This window comes from Citrus clementina, unplaced genomic scaffold (assembly GCF_000493195.1).
Source record: "Citrus clementina cultivar Clemenules unplaced genomic scaffold, Citrus_clementina_v1.0 scaffold_4, whole genome shotgun sequence".
Taxonomy (NCBI): Eukaryota; Viridiplantae; Streptophyta; class Magnoliopsida; order Sapindales; family Rutaceae; genus Citrus; species Citrus x clementina.
This window is the reverse complement of record NW_006262274.1, coordinates 15036743-15056621: the sequence shown is the minus strand read 5'-3', so window position 1 is coordinate 15056621 and position 19879 is coordinate 15036743. Positions and strand designations below refer to the sequence as shown.

Below are 19879 nucleotides of genomic sequence, written 5' to 3'. Positions count from 1 at the left end.
GTTGTGAATGATTGTCTTCTTTCCCATGCCACTGCAAATTTCTGGATTAATTATATAAGTTTATTATACTTTTAATACAAGTAATCTAACGCCCCTACTTGTCTTTTTCGTTATCCTTATTTGATTCAAATATTGAGCTTCAAACTTTATAAAATATAAAGGAATTTGAACTACTTAATTTCATGTAATAAAACGAAGAGTCTACATTAGTCTAGATTTATTCCGAAGTCTTTTTTTAAGTTAACCATCTGCATTTGATTCTTAAGAAAGGTAAAAGTTAAAAAATCAATTTATACTTTACTCGTTCCTACATTTTAGCGAAGGTAAAAAAAAAAAAAAAAAAAAAGATTCCGGAGTGAAAAAGGGGTTAGTAGTTATTTGGACTCTTATAAATTCACCAGGTCAATATTCTATAATAATACATAATTCCACCATAATTAACATTAATAATATGACAATGTTGTCGTTACGTTCCATCACTAGTCATGGCCAGGGGGATATGTAAAATCTAATGTTTGATCAATCGATCTATTCGCTTTTCTTCCCTTTGAACTTGCCCTTGGGGATTTTGCTGAGGAAACCTGAATCAAGCTTCTTGTACTGATTCTGGAGCTGCTGGAAGACATTGTTCAGAAAGCTGTCAACTTCATCTTCATGCTTCTCATACAGGACTGGCAATGTATGGGCAGCAACAAAACCTTCATCATCATTAACACCAAAAACTTTAGATTTAGTATAGGTCACAGTCTTGCGAAGAAGATTTAGAAAAATATTCCATCCTGATTTCTAGCATGCTTAGGAGAAAATATGACTTCGGATTTCTAATTATGACAAGTGTTAAGCAAAGCTCTAGGTATACCCGTTATCAACTCTTATCAATGTACTTCTCAACTCTCATTTGCTTTTTAGCACTCTATCCCACAATAATAATAACCAGAGTTCAGTAATTATTGTGACACAAGTGAATACTACTTATAAATGCAAGAAAAAGTAGGCTATGGTGCAGTACAAGCAATCTGGAACTAATCTAGTTCATCGCAGAATAAATCATTAATAGCAGTTGGTAAACTATCTTATTTGGCTATCATTGGGGACATGAAGAACCAGACTAGAGAATTATTCTGTAGCAGTATCACCGCTAGCAAATATAAGAACGACACTTACCAATATATAGAACGGTCAAAAAGTTACAACAGCTCCCTATCACAGCAGCAGCCCACAAGCTTGCTACAGCCTGGAAGTTAATATTGATAATCAATTCCATGTTTCCAAGAAAATGACAATATAATGATTCTTTTGTATTAGCCTTTATTTTCACAGAGACTATAACAGATTTGGTTCCTTCCAATTATTATTACATAATGTCTCTTTTGGATAAACAAAAAGCTTGAAGCATGACAAATATTCATTTTTATTACAGTAATCAAGATGTTATAATAATATTTCAAGAACATACACATTGGCAAAGTTCGAGGGCGTTTGCAGCATGCGGAAGGATAAGAAATATGCAAGTACATGGAGTAAAGGGAAATAATTATCAACAATTCACAACTCCCAAGTTCAACATACCACAAGAAGTTGTTTCAGTTTTCCTCCACATGCAATGTCCTGAAGTAGCCCCAGAGCTTCATTAACATTAGCACAAACTGTTGTGCCAATGTTAGCAAATACCTCTGGAGGCAGAACAAAGCGGGGAACTTTTGATGGTGATCTGTCACAATTAAAAGAAAATGAAATTAAGAAATTCTAGCTCACCACGACATAAAATAACATTAGCCGAGCTGGACAAACAGCCAAAACGATAAATGTTTATACCTGTTAAATAAGCCCGAAATGTTTACCCAAAAAAATTGAGCAAGCATGCCAAGGACCAAAGCAAAGCATACAATGGTCAGAAAATGGTAGTTAAGCCATTCAAAGAGCACCCAAATTGCTGTTGCACCCATTAATACACTGGCTGATATCTTCTTGTTCCTCCATAACAAAACATCAGCAGCTGCACATTGAGAAGAGGAAATATTAGTAGCAGAAAGAATGCTACTAATAGTGATTGTGGAAAAGAAAGAGAACGGTCCTACATTTTCCACCGCCCAAAAGATGGTGGACAGGTTTCTGGCGTCCGAACAGCCGATTGAAACGAGCAGTGACTGAGCTTGATGTCTCTTCCTCAAAAAATGATACAGCTTTCTGCTTTTGAACCTTATCTGAAATGGTTTCCACAAGGTTGTCCAAAATGTTCTCTGCTGTTATTTTCTCTGGCATTCTTCCAATCTTTCAAGAAAAAAGGAAAAAACTACAACAAGACAACCAAAAGAGCATGTTAATTTAATTGGTTTGGCAACATTCAAAACTACTTCAACAGGCAATTGTAAGAATCCTACTCAAGAACATAAATTTTCATAAAATACTACAAAATGTTGCACTTGTATGTATATTTATCTTAAGGCATAGACTAGGAACAGGGAACTTGATTTCTTTGGCATAAAAGAACAGAATTACAGCCTGAACCTGAAAATCATTCCAGCCCACCTATGATACAATTTTTCCAAACATTCGGACACTGGAGGACATCTGAGCGACTCACTTAGTGTGTGTGTGTGTGTAGACCCGTTCAACATTTCATCACAGGCAATAAATAAACAAGACAAAGAAAATTACAAACGAAATAGTCCTCGGACAAGAATAAACCCTTTTAGATGATTCTTTCTCCCACTACTATTGACAGAAAAAAGAAGAGGATTTCAATAATCCAGAGCGAGCACATCCACACAGATTATGCACTGACTCGTCACATAGATGTTATGATATATTAATACAAGTTTCAAATACAATATATAATGGTTAATAGGATTTAACTAACCAGGAAATCTAAAACTTCTTTCAACAACAAAAAATATGTTGTGGACTAAAATCATTGTGAAACCATCATCATACAGGTTGATCTGGCAGCTATGATTATTGTGAAACTCAAGTGTAGCAAGTTCTAAATAGCAAAGTTGGGAAATATATAAACTGAGATAACCATTTGATGGAACCCCAATCAATGACCAAAACAGTACTAGAGAAAACAACCCATCTCAACAAAACAGTCAAGAAGTTACAGTCATGGATTCAACACCTCTTGTTTCCACATAAACCTAAAAAGCAAATTGCCATAACCAGAATCAATGATCAAACCGCAGCCAAAGTGACTTGAACCCAGAAACAGGCATACAATTTTTTTTTTAAATAAAATAAAATAGACAAAGCAGTTGAATCAAGTAAAAGAAGTAAAAACCATGAAGCAAGAATTAGAAACAACTTACATGGGGTCTGTTGAGTAGATGATTGGAGTTGTGGCCGTGAAGATTTTTGCAAAGTTGCCAAGTACTGAAAAATGTAAGTCCCCACTTTCCACCAAAACTGTCATTCCACGTGGGTGTCATGATAAAAAAAATTAAAGATAAAATTCCATTGATTGGTTATTTATTGTTAACCTTTTCTGAAAAAGACACCTTTTTACGTGTCTTTTTGGAAAATAAAATAATAATTTTATAAAAAAATTTTAAAATGGCTGCGGTTGCCGGTCGACCGTTGTTTACTAGTTAGAAATTATACATACGTTTCAAAACGAGAGTCTTATGGGTGATATCAATTAAAGTCTTATGATTGATTGGGTCTTTCATTTGATTTTTATTTTGGGCATATCACTGTCGTGATAGGTGATAATAAATCGCGTTAATTATATGAGATAAGTATGTATCTTTGCTAAGTTGCTTCGCAGGCTTAGTGCTTGAGTGCAAATTTTATTTAAGTAATCACTCGACTTTAAATTCTTAAAAAGATAAGAGGGTTTAAAAAATGGGCCTCCACCACTATTTTACCTTTGAAAATATAAATATATCTTATTAATTATCACATCAATAATGTGGTAATTATTTTCATGTTCCACCTTTTCCCCTTCTCCATGTTTTGGGCCAATACTACTTTTTTCCCATCTTGTTTTTGGGATGGGCTGGTTTGCTAGTATGAGAGATTGAGCATGCTAGGCCCGTTTATTATTATTTTTTTGACCTTTTTCTTTTTTCACACTATTGATTATCCAATTATCCCATCATTCTTGAAGTGAGTTTCTTGAACTCAGCTCCCGCTCCTTTTTCTTCCATCAACTAAATGCACAGCTAATGTTTCTAAGAAAGGGACACCAATATCAAAATGGCTGAGTTGTTAAAAAATAGTGAGACATTGTTCGTCTTCACTTCACACCAACCACTTGAAGCTGGAACAGATCATATGGTGGCGTATGCAAGTCAAAAACTGAAACGATGCCGTATCATGAAGATTCCACATCACCAGATGACAGCCACGGAAAGAAAGTGATCTGACGTGTCCATTCTAACTATCATCCAAGTCTCTGTTTCTATAAAGGCCATTAAAACTCTCAACACACCATAATATGTAAAGTTGTACTTTTTCTCCCGCTCCGGGGTACATTAATACTCAAGAGTCACATAGATTTTATCTTGGAAATTTTCGTAAGATATAGGAACCCTCTAGTGGGTTACAGTCTAAAATGGCCATGCATGTGAGCGGTGCATGCTTTTCTGTGTTCAGTGGGAGCAGAGTTGGCAACATAAAAGCCGTTGCTTCTGAGGGTTTTGCTACAGTGAAAACAGCCGAAGACAAAGTGAAATTAGGGGGGTCTGATTTGAAGGTGACAAAGCTTGGCGTTGGGGCTTGGTCATGGGGTGACACTAGCTACTGGAATAACTTCCAATGGGATGGTATGTTCTAACCTATATGGTTCCATTCATTCTTGTGTCTCTTCTGCATATACACCCTTTGATTTTTTTTTTTTCATTTTAATTTTTTCTTTTCTGGTTAACCTCTCTGGTGTTCTGTTGTAAATTTGAAAGTAGTTTTGAACTTTTAGCTATGAACAAAAAGTGTGCTAGGTGATATGGTTTCTTAGCTCAAATTGGTATCGCAAAATAAAAGTTCAAATCATTAGATAAATATGAAATTTGAATAATAATTTTGATAAGTAAAATCTCCTTAATGTCCAAATCATATGCGCTGTGTGTGTTTGATGATGGCAGACAGGAAGATGAAGGCTGCTAAAGCTGCTTTTGATACCAGTCTGGATAATGGAATTACTTTTTTCGATACTGCTGAAGTATATGGTTCTAGGGTGAGAAAAAAAAAAAATTCATTGGTCTTTCTTCCTTCCCATTTAGTGTCTGGAAATATTAGCAATGTTTTTGTTATCTATTCCTGCAGGCCTCATTCGGTGCTATAAATTCCGAAACACTACTGGGAAGGTACATTCTAGGAGTTCGAATTTGGCTTAGATTTCTCATTCACATTTTGTTGAAATTAGCCTAACAGGCAAAGGTTCTCCCCCTCATCTGGTTATATTATAATTGAATTCGCCATTTTTCTGAAGATTTATAAAGGAAAGGAAACAAAGGGATCCGGAAGTGGAGGTTACTGTTGCAACCAAGTTTGCAGCTTTGCCGTGGAGGCTGGGCCGTCAGAGTGTCCTCGCTGCTCTTAAGGATTCCCTTTTCCGGCTTGGCCTTTCTTCTGTTGAACTTTATCAGCTGCACTGGTCTGCGTCTCATGAATCTGTTTTTTGTTTTTTTTTTCTGAATTTCCTTGACAAACAGTTGCTAATCAATTGCTTGCCATGGATTTTCAGGGCTGGAATTTGGGGAAATGAAGGTTACTTATTCTTAATGCAATTGTTTCATTGAACAACTGAAATTGTAAAGCTAGTAGAATTGTCTGTTTGTAGAACCCAATTATGTTCATATTCAAAAGATTACTATTGAAAATCATTTTTCAGGGTTTATTGATGGTCTTGGAGATGCTGTCGAGCAGGGCCTAGTGAAGGCTGTTGGTGTTTCAAATTACAGTGGTACTTTTACTAATTTTCTTCTGCTGTAACTGATTCAATCTTAGCTGAATGAACATATGCCACCGATTTATTCTTGTTTTCTTCGCTGTGCTATGGGTTATAATAGTCTCTAATATTTTGCTTCATGCAACTAGAATTTCTTTTCCTCCCTTAACGCAAAGAAATATGATAAATTTATAATTTGATATGGTACTTTGATTCAGAGAAACGACTTCGCAATGCTTACGAAAAGCTTAAAAAGAGAGGAATTCCATTAGCTTCAAACCAAGTGAACTATAGCCTCATATACAGAAAACCAGAAGAGAATGGTGTGAAGGCTGCCTGTGATGAACTTGGGATCACTTTAATTGCATATTGTCCTATTGCTCAAGGTGAACTTCTTTTGTTTTTCCTAACTGTGTCTACATAACTCTTATTTTTATATATCCCAAAATACTCGGTGTATTACAGCGGTAAGAAATCGAGTTAGTACAAAGATGATACATATCCGTACTTCATTATATTGTGGTCAGACTACATAAGATTCTAGACACAAACACCTAGCGCACACAGCACAGACACGAACAAAAACAATTTTATCACATATCAGAAAATAAAATAAAAATTTTACTTATGTATTAACCCCTTTCTATCCTCAGACAGTCCTATTTTCGCAGCCAGGCTCAAAACCTCGTAAGCGGAATTGGTGGTTCCACTGTTTAAAATTGTCTGATGAGAATCAAAGTGTATGACTTTTAAATCTATGCAGGTGCTCTCACTGGAAAGTATACACCACAGAATCCACCAACTGGGCCTCGAGGCCGGATCTACACTGCCGAGTATCTAAGAAATGTAAGGCATATGCAATGTTATGAGAACCTATCATGAAAATCTGTCTCGATTCCTGAATTAGGTTTATATCTTGCAGCTCCAACCACTGTTGAACAGAATCAAGGAACTAGGAGAGAACTACAGCAAAACTTCCACACAGGTTTTTTTCTTTTTCTTTCTTTTTTCTCCCTATTCTTCTGAAATCTATGTATTTAATTGGATGTAGTTGCTTTTGATATCAGAACAGTCCTTGTATGAGTAACAGCTTGGCAAAGCAAATCCTATTTCAGCAGCTTGAGAAATGCTTAACCATTTGTTAGTCAGTAGTCAATATGCATTTTCAAGTGAAAATCTTAGAACTACATGAATATAAATAATGTGGAGTTGTGCCAATGGTATGACTGCTGTATCAGTTTGTATACTGGCTTATAGCCTATCCATGCAAATTTCAGTTGCGGGTTTCAATTTTGCTCTTTCTTTGTTACAAGATTCTCGAACAACCAGTTTTCTGTGGACAGGTAGTCCTCAACTGGCTATTAGCCCAGGACAATGTTGTGCCAATCCCAGGAGCCAAAAATGCAGAACAGGCTGCAGAATTCGCGGGTGCATTGGGATGGAGACTCACCGATGAAGAGGTGAACGAGCTGCGCTCAATGGCTTCAGAGATAAAACCTGTCGTCAGTTTCCCTCTGGAGAATTTGTAGATTTTGTTATTTGACACAAACAAATTTATACAACAAGCAGTTGAATTATACACGAGTTCTGAAAATCAATCACAGTTGTAGACAGCTTTACACTTCGTTGATGGTAAATTATCACTTGAAAACGAACCTCAGCAGCTATAAATGTAAAAGTCCTCCACTTTTTTCTTCTTTAAAGAGTAGTTCAAATTATACTTAGTTTAGTTTGTATCTCAATCAACACAAAAACTTGTGTGGTTGTGCTTGACCAATAAATATCTATCATTCTGCAATTTGCTACTGTGGATTTTGCTGTGAGACCCACCCACTTTCGGAAAATACACGACGACTGGTTTTAAAGCCAAAAAAAAAAAATGTTATGGAATTCATCATACTTTAGATAAGTTCTCAGTTCTCATTGGTCGGGCGCATTATGTCGACGTGGTACATCCGATTCACATAAATATTTCTGCTGAGGTAATATGACATGACATCTTACAGAACTTTCATTGATAATGTAACAAAATTAATATATTAACTAGAGATAATAAGGTCAAATTGCACTCGAGATGTGACAATTAATAATGAGAGTAGTATTATTGAAAAATATAAAGAATATGGATCATTCCTTAATTTAAGTCAGCATTTTTCATTTATTTATAGTTAAGCTAATTTTTCACCAGATATAAAAAGTTATAGGAGACTAAAAACAAAAATACTAGGAAAAGATCATGATCATAAAGGATCCCAATTTAAATATAATATCTCTTTGAATTTGATTTTATATTTATAAAAAAGCAAAAAAAAAAATTACTTTTTTTTACCCAATTTCTTTCTTTTTAATCTGGAATGAAATAACCCATTTTGCAGCAAAAGTGGGAATTGCATCATCCACCATGAAACAAGTAATAATAGCTCGCAATTGGCATTTTATCTATCTATTAGTTGTCAAGAACAATCTTCTCTGACAATGTCGCCCAAATCATTGCTTCAAAAATTATACAGGCTGTTACTGCACACATGGCAGCACCTCTGCTTACTTTCAGATCACACGTTCATTAGGCTTGTAGTTGTAGATTTTCCTATCCAAAACCGGCCCCTACGTGAGCACTCACCCCTTAAGTAATCAAACGCCACGTGTACGGATTTTAGTTGTCATCATTTACTCTCACAGCACAAGTGCAAGTACACACACAAACTACTACTGGTCCCTCTCCTTGTCCTTTTGAGAAAATTTCTCATTTTTAGGTTCCCTGCAGTGGCGAAGGTTTCAGCTTTTTATATAAGAGAATTTGAGAAAAGCAGAAAACTGAAAGTGTTGCAGTTTCCACTTGAAGCAGAAGAACAAGTCTTAAATTTTTTAACTTTTGGTCAGCTCTGCTTCATTCAAATACATTTTGTATTTCTGGGTTTGTTTTAAAAAGTTCTGTTTTTGTAATCTATCTGTCTGGTTTATTTTTTAAAAAAGAATAAACTTTTCTCTCTTTTTTTTTTTACTCTCTTTATTTTCTTTCCTTGATAAAAATTCTGATTTGATGTCTTCAGCTGCCCTATATATACATATATATTCTTGAAATTTAGTTGGTCACTACTAGCAATGGTGTCACGAGGTTCATATGGCTGCTTTTTTTTGTTTAATTTTGAAAAATTCTGCTGGAATTGTTAATCATTTTTCTTTCCTTCTTTTGGGAGAAGAGTTTTGAAGATTGTTGCTTTTCATTTACTTCAAAAAAATTTCTTTCCCAAATAAATAATGAAGGTTTAATGATTGTAAGTTATGAACAAAATCTAGTCTTTTACTACTTAAGGCATAATTTAAGGAGAGCTTTTCTAAATTGATAATTAAGTTGTTTCCACTTATGGTATAGGCATTTATTTTATTTTATTTTATTTTATTAATTGACTATCATATGCTTTTGTTCTCTTTTTTCAGTTAGTCAACTAACACATGAAATAATTAAATAATTTATGTGAAATTAGTGGCTGTAAACATTCTCGGACTCTGTTCAGTCTAAACACAGAGAATTAAATTATGATTTTTAAATTCAATTAATATATTGATCTGTTCTGTCTTGCTGTATGCAGCAAATATTTGTCTACTCAGCCATGAATCCATGCATCCCTGATTGGAATTTTGAAGGTGATATCCCTACCAGCAATCAGATGAAACCAATGGGGTCTGTTCTCTCTATAAAGCTTCACCAAGCATAAGTGCTTTTGTTGTTTCTTTAATTTTTTTTTCATATTTTTTTTTACTATTATTTACAGGCAAGATAATGAGTTAGTAGAGCTCCTATGGCAAAATGGGCATGTGGTTTTGAGCAGTCAGGCTCAAACGCAGAGGAAACCGAGTCTCAATCATAATGAGCCTCGACAAGTTCAGAAACAGACATTAAGGGGCAGTGGTTCATACGGGAACTCAAGTAATTTGATCCAAGACGATGAAACAGTCTCGTGGATCCACTGCCCGATTGAAGATTCCTTCGAAAAGGATTTCTATTCCCATTTATTCTCCGAGCTGCCACCGTCTGGTCCAATGGAGGTCGATAAGCATACGAGACAGCTCAGAGAAGAAAAGATGGTCAAGTTTGATCCTCCGGGTGCGGTCACAAGTTCGCAACATCCAAACGTTAACCATTCGGTTGTTCCTGAACTACAAAGAAATGCGATGCCTCCTCCAAGATTCGAGGTCCACGATGCTGCTCAGCAAAACAAAAACTTGGGTGATTTGGGAAAGGTTGTTAACTTTTCTCAATCCACAGCACCCCCAAAGGGTGAGTTAGGACCTTGTAGCGGACAATTTGATCGAAAAAGGTCCGGAAATTTGACACAGGGAGAGGTCAGGGAGTGTTCGATGATGACAGTGGGGTCAAGCCACTGCGGTAGCAATCAAGTTGCGTACGATCTTGATATGAGCCGAGCATCCAGCAGTGGTGTGGGAACTACCGGCTTATCTCCTGGAAAGTTAAATGATGATGTTCGAAAAGTAATTTCTCTGAGCGAGAGGGGTAAAACTGAGACAATTGAGCCGACTGTTACTTCATCTTCCGGTGGATCTGGCAGTAGTTTTAATAGAACGAGCAAGCAATCTACTGGGGATAACAGCCTCAAAAGGAAGAGCAGAGATGCAGTGGATTCCGAATGCCAAAGTGAGGTAATTATTTATTTATTCTTTCTTTTTACTCCTCATATCTTCTTCTGTATAGCATTATTTAATCTTTTCTAATCGGATTCACGTGTGAAATTTTTCGTGTTATAGGCTGCCGGATTCGAATCTGGTGCGGGGAACAAGACAGCTCAACGATCTGGGTCTTGCCGGAGGAGCCGTGCTGCTGAAGTGCACAATCTCTCGGAAAGGGTAAGCTAATGGCACCTACCATCTGAAAAAGTGTAAGAATTGTAACTGAATATTGAAATTCTATTCTTGAATTTATGCAGAGACGGAGAGATAGGATTAATGAGAAGATGAGGGCGCTGCAAGAGCTCATACCCCACTGCAACAAGGTCTTTTCTCACTACATTTTCTTGTTGAAGTTGTCTTTATATTTCCTTGCATATGTCATTCTGATATCTTGCTTTGCATTGTTTTCAAGTTCTTACCTATGTTTATTTTCCTGAAGAATTGCATGATTGCTTGATGAATCCAAATGAAAATCAACTTAAGCATTTGATGCTTTCAGGAAACATTCATGTTAAGAAGTAATAGTACATCAAGGTTTCTGTTTGTTCAATGAAAAAAGAATTCTGGGTGCCATGACATTACCTTGCTTTAGTGGGTAAAGATTAGAATTTCATTGGGCTTACTGAAAGATAACAGTTAAGTCATAAATGGAATGTTCAAGTACGATTGTAGGAAGAGATGCTCTCTTAATTGTGACTTTTTGCGGTGGTTTTGGGGCTAGTGGGTAACTAATTCACCTTTTACTAAATCTCTTTTCTCTAAATACAATCTATTTGAACTTGTTTCTAAAATAAATAAAAAGGTAGGATTGTAGGAAGAGGAGTAGCGTGCAACTGAGGACAAGTGAGAGAAATACAATTTGATAGAATTTTGGCTCTTAAGTCTAATGATTGCATGGAAATTGATTATAGTTGATTAGCACAAGAGAAAGAAACAAATGGAGGGGAAAAAATTAAACAAAGAGTAGGATATGCTGTGGCCTTTGATAGAGCAAAGTTTCAATTCACATGGGTCCCTATTGAGCTCTGTTTGAGTTTCTCTTATATAAAGAATAAACAATAGCATGGTTTAATTGACTAGATTCTTATTCAATGACTCTCAATCAAATTAATGTCAATCTTGCAGACAGATAAGGCATCAATGCTAGATGAGGCAATTGAATACTTGAAGTCACTTCAGTTACAACTTCAGGTGTGATACCGGAAATTGTAAAACTAAATTTCATCTTGCTGTTACTGACTCGTGCCATTGACAACAATTTGTAGATGTCTCAGGTAATGTGGATGGGAAGTGGGATGGCCCCATTGATGTTTCCAGGAATGCAGCACTACATGTCTCGGATGGGTATGGGAATGGGTCCACCACCGTTGCCTTCTGTCACAAATCCTATACATTTTTCAAGGGTCCCACTTGTTGATCAATCTATGTCTATGGCCCAAGCTCAAAACCGGGCTGTAATGTGCCAAGCATCGGTGTTGAATCCAGTTAATTACCAAAATCAGATGCAAAATTCAAATTTCACCGACCAATATGCACGTTATATGGGTTTTCATCCTATGCAAGCTAACTCTCAGGTTTTACTCATCATCCATGATATATTATAAATCTGTAAATGAAGCATCATATGAAGTCTACTGTTTCTTGGGCATGTTAGTTGCTCTTTTTTTCACTAAAACACTTCTTAAAGTTACCCGGTTGGTTGTGTCTTGCAGCCTATGAATATGTTTCGATTTGGTTCTCCAACCATGCAAAATCAAATAGTGTCCCTGCCCAGCAGTAGTTGTGTACCTTTCTCTGGAGGAGCTGCGACAGATAATTCCCCTCTAAGTGGCAAGATGGGTAACTCATTTCAATCTTTTCTTCAGTTTTATTCCATAGTGTTTGAACTAGGAAGGCTACATTATTCTTTAGAGACAATAATGCTGTTATTTCATGGAAGGGCAACCTCCTATTTTAAACTCAAATGAAAATCTTAGTTCAACGAATATAGGAACCATATTTGGTGAATTTTGTCTGACTGCCTTGTGATATTGATAGCTGTCTGCTTTATTTTTCATTGCCTCTCCTCAAAATGTTACTAATGACAAGCCTTATAGAAACTTGGCCACACAAATCACAGATCCCGTAGCTATACTTTTGTCCTCTTGAATGTGAAATGATAAGCCATAAAGTCAGTTTTCATAATCATTTCTAATTTTCTTTACAAGCCGATCATTCATTACCAAAATTTTTTAGTGAATGCATGAATATCTTGATATATATTAATCTTTTCGCATATTCATTCTTCTAATGCACAAGTGTCATCATATTTATTAAGTTGATCAAAATTTTCTGTATATAAACAGGTTAGTAGGTGAGAGAAGACGACTTATCAAATGCTTATGGTCCCCTATATTTATAATGGGTCGATCTCAAGAAGGTGAAAGTTGTTCCTCTTGGTGAATATTTGGTCCATTTCTTTCTTGCATAGCATATGATATCAATGCCCTATCAATTGCCTGGTTATAAGTTCTCGCGAATGGATAAATAGAGTTGTAGCTCCACTCTATATATCAGTGAAACAACTGTCAGAAAAGATCAAAATATATCGATGGGTAACGAACTCCGTAAACCTATGATTGAAACTGATCAGTTTTGGTCAACTGCTACCGATGCAAGGATGGAGGCGGGACATAAATGTCTGAAATTTTTCCCAACTGTAGCAAAAATACGGCAATTGTTTCTATTTCCTAATATGTATAAATACCTACATTTCTTGCCTGTTGGTATGTGCTTATATAAGGAATCTTTTGTTTTTATTTTCTTGATTTCTTTTTCTTTTTCAATGGTTACCAACAGAGAAAGAGGGAGGCAGGGACAGGAGGGGCCGCCATGCCCCGCCGCCGGCCACCAGCAAGACAGGAAAAATCAGATTCTCTTGTTATGAATGGTGGTAAACTACATTTGTGCGCATAAACAGGCACGCACACGCACATGCACACAAACTTGGTTGGTTTAGATGCTATACTTCCACTTGTTTGTGAGATGAGGAGGACCCAAGGATGCCCTATAATTGAGCAACGAGAATATGGGATATTCTTCTTTAGAGATTCAATCTACAAAGAAATGCACATAGTGGAAGCATAAGCTTGAAAGAAAGTTCATATAATCCATTTTAACTACTCAAGTAATTTTAAATCTTCATGATGTTATTGACATACTTAAAGATGCCTATATGTTATTGTATTCGCGGTCCATTATCTTTTCTTGAGTCAGTCTACAAATAACTGAATGGAGACTAAGAAAGTTTCATTGAACAGTTGCTTGAAAATTTTAACCTAACAAGTATTGTAAACTTGTAAGATAATTTGATTGGGATACAAACTAAGTATTTCAACAGAGTAAGCATAGGATAACTCAAAATTACAATTGTTTTGTTATCATATTAAGTTATTGACTTCAAATATAAGCTAACGGATAAGGATTCAAACTACAGTATTTAAGCTCTTAACAAGTCTTCAGAATCAAAGGTAAAGCTAGCCAACCACCCAATGTATCATATGATACGTGAATATCATGCATATGTAACACCATGTTGCCTTGTTATGGCCACTTGGGGACAGATGCATGCCATGTGGGGACTCATATTTGGTGGAATGATTCTCTGTTAATCTCCCCTCCCCCAATTTCAAAGAAATGTTTTGGATAAGAACGTGCATGAACTCTTTCAAATTTAATAGACATGACTAAAGACATATGTTTTCAACAGATTCTTTCAATATTTGCTCCACATGAGATACATACTTCATACAAATGTGAAACTTCAACTACACGTTTCCAAAAAAAAAATCAAAAGCAATATTTTTAGTTGGAATATTTTTATCACTTGAATTGAACTCATAATCATCCCTTTGTTTTTCCCTCTCCTTTTAGAATCAAAGTCATCCAATTAACGTCTGAGGTATAGATATATGCTTTCCTTTGCTTTCTATCTGTCTTACTTTGCTTTTCATTTTTGACCCTTTAGTTGTTTAAAGATAGCATATAATCTTCCTTTTGTATCTGTAGCTTTCAGTAATTTTCATAAACTTACATGGTTCTATAAATACCAATATCTTTTTCAGATTCGTTTTCATTCATATTTGGTACAAATATTTTTGCATCTTTTTGTGCCATGTATTCACTCACATCAACAATAGCCGCATGTACAGAACATCATTAACTGGGACTCACGTGCAAGGATAGTCACAGTTGAAATTGATAGATTCTAAATTTCTAATGTTATTTGCTCCACTCCAATCTAGCATCCGACTACAAATGCAATCACGCATGGTCCATGCAAGCTAATTTCTTCAGGAACTTTGAGATACCCAGAAAGAGAAGCTGTGTGCTTTCTCAGTTTTATCAGTATCTTATAAATCCCATGGACGTATGGTGCTCTACTAAAACAACTCAGCCAAGTTCTGTCAATTTCTGCTACTTGGACCCAAAATAAAAACATGAAAAAAAGGGCAAAATGTGTGATTATCCTCTATTGATCAGAGAAGATTTTTACTCACAGACAGCTGCATGCTTTTTGTTTGTACTCCCTTCCTTCAACATTAACTTCTCCCTGTCGATGCATGCATGTGCCTTTAATATTCAGTCCACTATTTGTGCGCTCTAACAATTAACATGTACAAGTCACCAACATGAAAAGAAAACTCCAGTGATTTTGTTTTCTTTCGAAACTTTTCAAATTGTAAAAGGAGAAAAAAAAAAAAAAAAGACAATCAAACAAATAAACAAATAAACAAGCCTTTAAACCCCTACTTTACTCATACGTAACTATGGCCAATGGGCCGTGCCGTGCCATGCCTATTTTTTTTTCAGTTGAGCCCAGCATAGCCCACGGCACGAGCGGGCTCGTGCCGTGCCATGGGCTGTGCCCAAAAAAAGCCTACCAATATTTTTTTTTTAACGTGCTTAAAAAAGTCTACATGTCTGGCGTGCTTTATTCAAGCCCACGTGCCTAACGTGCTTTATTCAAGCCCACGTGCCTAACGTGCTTTATTCAAGCTCATGTGTCTAACGTGCTTTTTTAAGCCCACCAACATAATAATAATAATAATAATAATAATAATAATAATAATAATAATAATTATTATTATTATTATTATTATTATTATTATTATTATTATTCATAATCATAATCATATTAATTTTTATTAAGAGAGCAATTAACATTTTATTATTAGTTTATCACAATTTCACAACTATATATTTTATTTCACAATAATCAATCATAATTCATAACACAACAATACATAAATTTAATTAAATTTAATTTCATAGATCATAATAATAATTAATTAAAATTAAAATGAAAAATATTTCATATGAAAAATATTTCATTCACAAATGAAACGTATTTCTATTAAATATTAACTAAGTTATGATTTAATATTAATATGAAAAATATTTCATATGAAAAAAATTTTATTATTAATTTTCTAAAAAAAATTTATTTATAATTTATAATTTATAAATTTATGATATTTATAATTTTATTTATTAAAATCATGATATTTAGTTATTTACTTATTCATTTAATAAATTATAAACATAAATAAATAATTAAATAAATATCATAAATAACATTATTCATTTAATAAATATCATAAATAAAATTATGATATTTATAATTTTATTTATTAAAATCATGATATTTACTTATTCAATTATTAAATTATAAACATAAAAATTAGAATATTTATTTAAACTAAGATTTAATGATTTAAATTAATTTTTAAAAGTCTATGCTAAAAAATATATTAAAACATTTAATTTCAAGATATTTTACTTTAATTTCATAATATTTTATATTTACTTTTTGTTAAAAAAATTTACTTAGATATATTTTGGCCCACGTGCTATTGATGACCCACGGGCCGCGTGCTAGCCCATCAATGAACCGTGCTTATTACGTGCTTTTTCGCGTGCCGTGCTTTGGCTCATCTCTAATCGTGTCATGCTTTAAGGCCCGCATGCCTAAAATTTTAGGCCTGGCACGGCCCACGTGCGTGCCATGCCGTGCCTCATGCCTCAACGAAACGTGCTCGTGCCGTGCTGTGCTGTGCCGTGCCTCGTGCCGCCCGGCCCATTGGCTATCTTTACTCATACGAACTCACACGGTGATTAACTAAAAAAAAATTACTTAAAAATTACCTGACCAAGTCCGTGAAAACAAAATTTTTCTAAGTTTATCAATAATTTTTTTTAAAAAGTTTTATCCCCTATAGTAATCAATAATGCAAAAAAAAAAAAAAAAAAAAGAGTGCTCAAGGGTAATGTAACAACAAATAGAAAATCAAGCGCACGAGCATCGGACTTATTGCGTTTGCACAATGGGTCTTCACAAATAAAATATTATTCTATAGATTCAAGGCGCATTTGAGATTAAGGTTGGATAATTGTAATTTAAAAGATATAATATTAAATTATTTGATAAACACTACATGTTGTAATTTAGAAGATAAGTTGATTTTATTTTATATTTGTATAATAAAAAATCTATTAATCTTTACTAATTTTATTAAAAGCATCGTTTAAAAATTGTATTTACTTCATACTATTAACTTTAATTTTACAATTATAATTTTTTTCTATACAGTAGTTATAACTTAAAAGTTACAATACTTCAATTTCAAACATTCTCCAGCCCTAGTAAGATCTTTGTTGTCTTAATTTTGGATATTGGGACAATTCACCTCCAAATAGAAGCCTAGTTGGATTTAGGAGTAGCTTTAGGGAGGTTTAAAAGTAATTTTGAATAGTTAAAAATTAATTTTAGTATTTGGTAAATTTTTTAAAAAATTAATTTTAGTAAATCACTTCATCCTACAATAGACTATGAAAAATAGGGAAGGATTAGCTTATCAAATTCTTATTTTTAAAATTAGTTTGATACTTAATACAATTTCATATATATTATAAAAATATAAAATTATCATTATTAATTGGGAAATAAAATCATTAATTTTAAAGAGATTATTATTATAACCAATTATATTGAGATAAAAAATAAATAATAATAATAATAATATACAATATTTAATTTAGTTATCAATTATTATAAATACACAATAAAAACATTTTACATATGTGTTTATAAATTTATACATAAATTTTATTCAATATCATGTTTGATTCAGTCATTTACATTTCTATAGTAATTTAATAGTGAAATCTACTAAACATATAACACTGTTTTTAAAACTTACAGCACTTTTAAAAATAAATTTTACCAAACGTTTAACTGATTCTCTTCACTGCTGATTATTTTTACAGTACAGTTGACAACAATTATTTTAGAAGTTACAATATTATCAAACTGGTCCTTAATACTCCACAAATTAAAAATTTGGGAGTATTTTTATCTTTTACTAAAATATGCAAAGGTTTCTATTTGGAGGGTTTATTTGAATCCACCAAAATACTCTTCAAACCTATTTTTACATTAAAATATTTATTACCAAAATGTCTATTAATGAATTTACCATTAAGGATAAAATTATGCAATTAAATGAAATAATTTACTCTCTACATCCCTATCTAAACTCTTTTTTTTTTCTTTATCGTCTATCTTCATCCCCTAAACCCTAGAATTATTTTCTAAATCTTTTTATGAATATCTCTACAAACAATTAAATTATACAATTAAATGAAATAAATCCAATTCATGTATTGAGATTTCTAAGTTGTTGTAACCTTCAATCTTTGATTTTCTAGTTGGGCGAAAGTAGCTTTTAAAAGTGAGGGAATTCAAGTTATATTGCTAATTGCAAAACAATGCCTTCAACAGCTAAACAAGGATCTTCATCCATGTAATTAATCTAAGTTATAGTTTAAAATGATGACTTCAATTCTCATTCTCCGTTACTCGGTTGAATCTCTTATTGTTCTGTTAGGTCTATTTTCCTTACTTGCTTGTGCATTTTATTCACTAAAAGCCTACTTTATTTTCAATTACTGTTGTTGTTGGTATTTTTTTGCCTGCGGATCATGCCACAGTCTCAGTTAATAGGCCATCTATTGATAGGGTTCTTATGGAGTATGAAGTTTGGATGCCACGAATTTGGATAGGTGAGGGTGATTCTAGTTTGCTATGATGTTGTTTTTGAGTGGATTCCCGACTATTGTGCTGCTTGCCAGCATTTGGGCCACACAACAGATAATTGTTATGTTGCTAATGTTGGCCTTCATAAACCCCCAACAACCTACTGGGAAAGCACAATATACAAGTGCTAGAGATAAGAGTAAACAACCAAAGTTTGCTAATGTTATTGTTACTAATAATCAACCCAAAGGGCCAAATCCTTTTAATTTGGCTTAGAAGCCTATGTTGAGGGAGGAGATTCGGCCTTCAAGGCCTATCGGTATTGAGGGTGCATCCATGGATGTGAGAATTCCTAATTTAGGTGCTTGGATTGATGAGTTGATTTGGTTGGCTGGGATCGGCCTAACATTGATGGTATTGATGGTCTAGCTTGTCCTAGTGCTTTTTCAAAACTTACTAATGACACAACTTGTTTACAAAGTATTTGTTGTGTAAATTTTATTGTATTTGCAAGCGCACAAATTTATTATAGAATATATTTTTGTGATGACGAATATCGATCCCATGAGGAGGTAGATTTAATTATGCGTATAGTTAATTTTTTAGGTGTAAATGTGAGTTGGTTGGAAGTGATTTTTTTTTATCTTAAGATTTAAAATAAAAAGGCGGGAATGAATTAAAAATGAAACCAATGCAGATAAAACGTTTAAGTCTCTGGATTTACACTAAACATTCACCATGGGCTTAATATTTCCTTTTTAGTTCCAATTAATTCATGAGGGGGATATTTCCACTCCTTATAATCCCCACTCTAATAAATATGGTATCAAGCACTCAGTGTGTCAGAGGTAATGATCTTCCATTAAGTGTAGTGTCAAGAACACGTTGTGCTAGACGATAATCGTGGCAAGACCATCCACTAAATAGCTTAGATACACTTTTTGTCAACTCTGAGTGAAGACCACCCACAAAATACTAGAGGGAAATTTTCTTCTCTAATTAATATGGTGCTAAGTACTTATTGTGCCAGACAGTAACGAACCTTCACTAAGGAGCCAGTATACCATGCAAAATCTAGATATGATACACTGTCTGTCAATAATGAGTCAAAACAACCACATAAATCAAAGAGGAAAAAAAAACAAATTTACTTAATTAAGCCCATAGATCATATTGAGGCTTCACTTTCAATTTAAACTTGAAACTAAATTAGCCACTCATAATTGAACTAT

General features: G+C 34.1%; 3 protein-coding genes across 10 annotated transcripts; 2 read left to right on the top strand and 1 right to left on the bottom strand.

Annotated features, from left to right (window-relative positions):
* Positions 1-367: 367 nt before the first annotated feature.
* Positions 368-3412, bottom strand: LOC18045320 (reticulon-like protein B8). The gene is made up of 6 exons (XM_006437017.2): positions 3306-3412; positions 2079-2293; positions 1816-1996; positions 1570-1711; positions 1165-1234; positions 368-698 (listed from the first exon to the last, which is right to left on the bottom strand). The coding sequence occupies exons 2-6, from the start codon at positions 2260-2262 to the stop codon at positions 529-531; spliced, it is 747 nt and encodes a 248-aa protein (XP_006437080.1). The 5' UTR covers positions 2263-2293; positions 3306-3412; the 3' UTR covers positions 368-528.
* A 1007-nt stretch (positions 3413-4419) lies between these two features.
* On the top strand, positions 4420-7482 carry LOC18043440 (uncharacterized oxidoreductase At1g06690, chloroplastic). Of its 4 annotated transcripts, none has more exons than XM_024186656.1 (10): positions 4420-4763; positions 5079-5170; positions 5260-5300; positions 5426-5590; positions 5681-5703; positions 5828-5899; positions 6103-6270; positions 6648-6730; positions 6807-6869; positions 7198-7482. In XM_024186656.1, exons 1-10 carry the CDS (start codon positions 4553-4555, stop codon positions 7411-7413), a joined length of 1134 nt encoding a protein of 377 aa, XP_024042424.1. In that variant the 5' UTR covers positions 4420-4552; the 3' UTR covers positions 7414-7482. The 4 variants fall into 4 exon arrangements, with proteins under 4 accessions (XP_024042424.1, XP_006437079.1, XP_024042423.1 ...); XM_006437015.2 differs by having other exon boundaries at positions 4421-4763; positions 7228-7482; XM_006437016.2 differs by having other exon boundaries at positions 5426-5703; positions 7228-7482.
* Positions 7483-8604: 1122 nt separating this feature from the next.
* Positions 8605-13831, top strand: LOC18043439 (transcription factor PIF4). Of its 5 annotated transcripts, none has more exons than XM_006437006.2 (9): positions 8605-8759; positions 9475-9566; positions 9658-10543; positions 10649-10747; positions 10828-10893; positions 11696-11761; positions 11836-12144; positions 12283-12409; positions 12916-13368. In XM_006437006.2, the coding sequence occupies exons 2-9, from the start codon at positions 9496-9498 to the stop codon at positions 12918-12920; spliced, it is 1629 nt and encodes a 542-aa protein (XP_006437069.1). In that variant the 5' UTR covers positions 8605-8759; positions 9475-9495; the 3' UTR covers positions 12921-13368. The 5 variants fall into 5 exon arrangements, 3 of the variants coding, with proteins under 3 accessions (XP_006437069.1, XP_024042297.1, XP_006437068.1); XR_002906062.1 differs by lacking the exon at positions 8605-8759 and adding an exon at positions 13409-13831 and having other exon boundaries at positions 9352-9566; positions 12916-13306; XR_002906063.1 differs by lacking the exon at positions 8605-8759 and adding an exon at positions 13409-13830 and having other exon boundaries at positions 9352-9566; positions 12916-12989.
* Positions 13832-19879: the final 6048 nt, after the last annotated feature.